At 30.6% G+C, this 359-nt stretch overlaps 1 protein-coding gene across 1 annotated transcript in view; it reads right to left on the bottom strand.

The window, feature by feature from the left end:
• The window catches only part of LOC107639271 (protein NAP1), a 14,440-nt gene that overhangs the window by 11,365 nt on the left and 2,716 nt on the right, over nucleotides 1-359 (bottom strand). Inside the window, exon 6 of the mRNA XM_016342754.2 lies at nucleotides 263-345. Within this exon, the coding sequence (XP_016198240.1) occupies nucleotides 263-345 (83 nt within the window). The remainder of the gene's footprint in view (nucleotides 1-262; nucleotides 346-359) is intronic.

Genomic DNA, 359 nt, shown 5'->3' with positions numbered 1-359 from the left:
GTATTCCCTCTTTTTTTTTTGTAAAATACGAACTATAATAACATAAAGAGAGAAAGAATATCAGGATAAAGACGGATATGAGATCCTTTCCAAAAACATGAACTAAGAAAAAAAAAAGTTATCAATAAAGCAAAGCTTTCTATCTCTTAGCATATTTAAGAGAGAAATTCCCCCCGAATGTGCATATACATGCACACCTATAAATTGCAAATTTTACCAGAAACTGATGATAATATATGAAAATGTAATAAAAATATCTTACCGATGATAAAAATCACAATCCCGCTCATTTCTTGACATTGCATGTAGCATGTTATACGTCTGTAGCAACATCTTCCTTGGAATCTGTTATGAAAGCA

The sequence above is a fragment of the Arachis ipaensis genome, chromosome B04, assembly GCF_000816755.2.
Source record: "Arachis ipaensis cultivar K30076 chromosome B04, Araip1.1, whole genome shotgun sequence".
Taxonomy (NCBI): domain Eukaryota; kingdom Viridiplantae; phylum Streptophyta; class Magnoliopsida; order Fabales; family Fabaceae; genus Arachis; species Arachis ipaensis.
Note: the sequence above shows the minus strand (reverse complement) of the source record. Positions and strands in the feature narration are given on the sequence as shown.